The sequence below is a fragment of the Carcharhinus amblyrhynchos genome, chromosome 3 (assembly GCF_965287045.1).
Source record: "Carcharhinus amblyrhynchos chromosome 3, sCarAmb.v2.hapA, whole genome shotgun sequence".
NCBI lineage: Eukaryota > Metazoa > Chordata > Chondrichthyes > Carcharhiniformes > Carcharhinidae > Carcharhinus > Carcharhinus amblyrhynchos.
The window spans coordinates 56657151-56662020 of NC_137326.1; the positions used below are offsets into that span (position 1 = coordinate 56657151).

The 4870-nt window shown below is 45.7% G+C and overlaps 1 protein-coding gene across 1 annotated transcript; it reads right to left on the minus strand.

The window, feature by feature from the left end:
• Nucleotides 1–735: 735 nt before the first annotated feature.
• On the minus strand, nucleotides 736–4143 carry trh (thyrotropin-releasing hormone). The gene is made up of 3 exons (XM_080186328.1): nucleotides 4056–4143; nucleotides 3236–3464; nucleotides 736–1512 (listed from the first exon to the last, which is right to left on the minus strand). The coding sequence occupies exons 2-3, from the start codon at nucleotides 3420–3422 to the stop codon at nucleotides 914–916; spliced, it is 786 nt and encodes a 261-aa protein (XP_080042454.1). The 5' UTR covers nucleotides 3423–3464; nucleotides 4056–4143; the 3' UTR covers nucleotides 736–913.
• Between the last annotated feature and the right edge of the window lie 727 nt (nucleotides 4144–4870).

Below are 4870 nucleotides of genomic sequence, written 5' to 3' on the forward strand. Positions count from 1 at the left end.
ATTGAGATCAGATCCAGGACTGGGTGTATCAAACACCACATAGCAATCTCCCCTTTAAACAGACGCACAATCAAGAAACATTCATTCCTTTGTACAATGTGACACTTGAGGTTTCGTGTAGAAAAATAATTTCGACATGCGTTTTATTAGAACTCAGAGCCAAGCTGGTATCTTACAGAGTTTGAAATGTGACGGTGTTTGTCAATGCACATTTCAGCGAATAACCTGCAATTTCAGAGCACAGAAACAGAGATAAATGATTCCCTGGCTATGATTTGTTCATAACTGAGCACAATGGAAATTAATCTTACAAAACCCCTTTCATTTCAAATTATCTCACTCAACATATTCATTATTTCCTCTTTTAAACTGTATTTTTGACGTGAGAAATCCTTCCTCTCTCCCACATCTCTATCCCGCCACTTCCTACTCTTTATTCACACTTTCCCCCTCTTCCTCTATTCACTCTTTCTCCCTCTCCTTCCCATTCAAGTTACTCACTTCCCCCCTCCCTTGCCAACATTCGTTCCCCCTCCCCACTCTTTATTCTCTCTTTCCCCCTCTCCTCCTCCCCACTTTCTATGCTCTCTTTTCCCTTCCTTTCCCACCTCCGCTTTACATTCCCACCTTTGCTTGTTCTCTTCCTGTCTCCCTCTCTCCTTTCCCTCTCTCTCTCTCTCCGCAGCACCCTCCGCTCCCCCCCCCACCCCACCCACCCCCCTTGCTGTGCTCTGATTCTCTGGGATGTTGGGACATGCATTGAGGAACATGCTAGGTAATGTGATGGTGAACATAAGAAACAAAACCAATCGCTGCCCAGTAACCAGAGCTTTACACATGGTCTTAGAGGGAACCCTATATGAATGGGAGAAACATTGTCTAAAACAGTGTGAAATCACAGGATGGAAACATCTCAAACTCGCCCCTCCAGCTGACTGTCAGAAGCCAGTCTCCTCCCGGGGTGCTGCCTCTTCACCTGTGGCCAATTCTTGTCCATCTTACCGAGTAGCTGCTCTAACAGGTAGCTGGGTTTGCCGCAGCTGACAGCCCCCTGGTCTTTACAGGGGGAGGAGAGCTCACTGCTGCTGCTGCCCACCTCCGGGTACCGCCTGACTGGGGTCTGCCCCCTCTCCAGTGGCTCCCACTCGCCGGAATCGCTCCCGTCCTCCCAGCTCCTCCGGCCAGGATGCTGGCGCTTGCTGTACAGCAGGGACCTCTCGGCGGGATGTTGTGTCTTGGCTAGCTCGCCGAGGAAGGCATTCTCCCCCGAATACTGGCTAAAGGGGGACCTTCTCCCCGGGTGCTGTCTGGTCTGAATCTCCAAGTAGCCCCCGTCCAGCTCTCTTCTCCCCGGGTGCTGCCGTTTCTCCGTGTCCAGGTAAGCTCCTTCCTCCGCATCCCCTTCCTGGCGTTTGCCTGGGTGCTGTCTCTTCTCGAACTCTTCCTCTGCCCGTTTGCCGGGGTGTTGCCGTTTGGAGAGCTCTCCTGCCGGCAGCGAATCGGAATCTAAAGCTGTCGAGAGCAATAGGGGGAGAGTTTTAAATGCTGGAACTGCCGGTAGATATCTGTAAAATGGATTGGATCTCACCCAGACCGACATTCAAAAGTTTCAACATTCACACACAGAAAGAACTGCTCAAACGTTCAACTCCGGGGAAAAGTCAGTTGCCCTTCGGTTCTCATGTTTGCAGGGAATATAATGCAGTTTACCAATTTAAAAATGACCCATTGCTGCCTCCTCTCTGCTCCCTGTTAATTCACTAATCTCACCATGCCAATATGTTACACCATTAGCTTTTATTTTCCGCAATGACATTTGATGTGGCACTTTATCAAATGCTTCTAGAAATTCCTGCAATCCTTTTGTTCTCTTTGCATTGCCATACATGGTATTAATCTGGAAACCACGGCAAGGGACTTATCTAACTCCTTCCCTCCTGTTTTAGCCTCTCTCCAAAGAAAGGCTGTCTCTCAAACAGCCGAGAGGAATTTGTAAAGAGGGGCGCGTGTTTCCAAGTGGACGAAGACGCCCTCCACTGTCCGTGCAGGCTGGAGGAGGGAGAGAATTGACCATTCACAATGAATAGGGAGGGATGATGCTGAATGGAGTTTAACATTTTTGCAGACACCTAATGAGATGTCATATTGAATGCAAGTGATGTGTCAATGCATGTGCAGATTTAACTCCTTTCTCTGAACTATTGTTCAGTGAAATTGTTTCAAGTGTACATTTTCTGTAAGTGAAGAAGTCGGGAAACAAGGCAACCCGGCCCTGCCTATACTTCTTGAATATATGAATACCAACTATCAGCACTGGGCAGGTGTTTCGATGCAACCTGTGCGGAAATGGGGAGATTTCACAGTGGCTGGCCATGATCCTCACAGTGAGACGGCGGCGATTCAATCATTGATTTTCAAAAAGGAATTGGAGAAATACTTAAAAAAGGAAATTAGCAGCGGCTATGAGGAAAGAGCAAATAATATTTCTGTCTATAGCTAGCAAAGGAGATAGGGGACGAACGACCTCTTTGCCTCTTCGATTGGATAAAGATCCACGCCCAGTCCTAGCTCAGGTACAATTCCCTCAAGTGTCAGGCGCGGATTTGTGTTAACTACTCACCTTCCCCCTGTCTACCCCAGCGCATCTTCTGGCTGTCCCCCGTTCCCACTCTTAGGGGTAGACGGGTGATTACTGGTGGGGAACGGGACGCTTAGCCATTGGACTCTGGCATAATTGAAGCTAAAATGTTGCCCCATCTCTAAACGGCGCCTTCGCTCTCTGGGACAGTCCCTGCATGAGCCGATAGTGGTTCTATCAAACTCCCCTCTTCTCCCGGCTCCTACTCTGCTACAAGTTCCAATCACTGACAGGAAATCTTACTAAAATCACCTTTCCTGGCCTGACACCAATGCATGCTTTTTCCATTCCTGTTTAATTCCTGGATTTCTAACTTTTTCAATATTTTTAATATTGCTGAATGGAGTAAGTTCTTGTTTTAACAGCACGGAGTTAATCCTGGGCGGAATAAAGGGTGTGAATAGTGACTAATATAACCCTGTAGAAAGTTCGATTCTAAACTCTTCAAGCGATTCTCTAACTGTGAAAATAAACTCATTAACGAAACGCTCGGAGTTAATAGATTTAACATTAATATTTCGAATCTACCGTTCCTTAAATAACAGAGCTGTTTTAGGAGATGGAAAATGTTTAAAGGATGTTTTCCAGATGTGTTACCGTTATCGTCCCGCTGTTCCGCCACTCTCATCAGCATGGAGCGAATGAGAATGTTCTCTGCCCTCTGTAACATCTCCTCCAGCGGCATTGCCTCTGTCCCCGCTCCGCCCGCCGCTGTCTGTTGACTCGCTGTCACACACTTGTGAAGGGTGAGGTAGCCCAACAGCAGGAACCATGCCGACCGCATCTCGGTGCAAGAAGTGGGGAAGAAAAAAGTTTGGAGCGCTCTCTGTGAGGGAAGCAAGAATTGGAGTTTATTTAGAGGAAAGGCTGGTGATTGGGGAAGCACCGTGCGCTGTCCGCGGTGCTGAAACTTATAACAACTTGGAGCCACACAATCCGGGACTGATCTCACACAGAAACAGACACACAGAAAACACAAACAGAGACACACAAAGACAGAGTGAAAGATACACAAAAACAGACACACAGAAAAGGACTCACACAGACAGAGACACACAAAGACAGAGAGAGACACACACAGAAACAGAGAGAGACTGACACACACAAAAATTCATACACACACACGCACAAAAAGACAGGCACGCAAACATAAATTCATCTACACACACAAACTCACACAGAGTCAGAAATTCGTACATACAGACGCAGAAAGATACACAGCGAGAAAGACAAAATTATACAGAGAATCACACAAAGACATACACACGGACACAAACATATTCATACTATCACAAACACATCCGCATAAACATTCACACACACATACACTCACACAAACACAAATTAACATCAGATTTGAAATTAGTGGCAAACTATGAGCACCTTGCTGCATAGAATTCCACCCAAGTACTGTTACCTATCCCGTCTCCGGCGATTTGTCCCCTTCAGGTACTCACTATGGGCCAAGCTGCAGAGCCCCAGAGTACCACTCGCTCCTGTTGTGGAGATCTTCTGAACTGAGACTTTACGCTCCCAATATCGTTCTTGGATCTGTTTGCCTCTGACGATCGAAGGCTGCCCATTTATAGCCGGTTGGCACCCCCCACCCCCAGATATGCAAATTAATGAGTCGTAGGTTAAACGTACATCTCTTGAAAGCACAAACTTATACAGGTAAAAACTCATGCATATACAGAGAGAGAGGAGAGAACCATACACATATATATGCACACACACATATATACATAATACATATAAATATAAAACATGTCTACATAACCATTCGGACACTTAAACATACAGACATAGATATAGATGCATGTTCACATATGGATGCTCTTTCAGGGAGTTTGTGAAAACTCGATGGGTTGAATGGTCTTCTGCATCGTAGGGATTCTTTTTTATTCACAGTTACCCATATACAAATCTGCACATGCATTTACACATACTTGCATCTATCTGAGCAAAGGTAAGACAAATATATACTTGTCTAGATATGACATTGACACACATATTGACATGCACCAACACATGCATACAGTCATACACCAACATATACATACAGCCATACACAAAAACATACATGTTGCACATGAACACACTCACATACACACATACAGCTTTATGCACAGACAGGAAAATTCATGTGGCTACATACCTACATGTATAGGTACACAGACATATACATAGATACACACACATATACATAGATACACCCACACCTGCACAAGT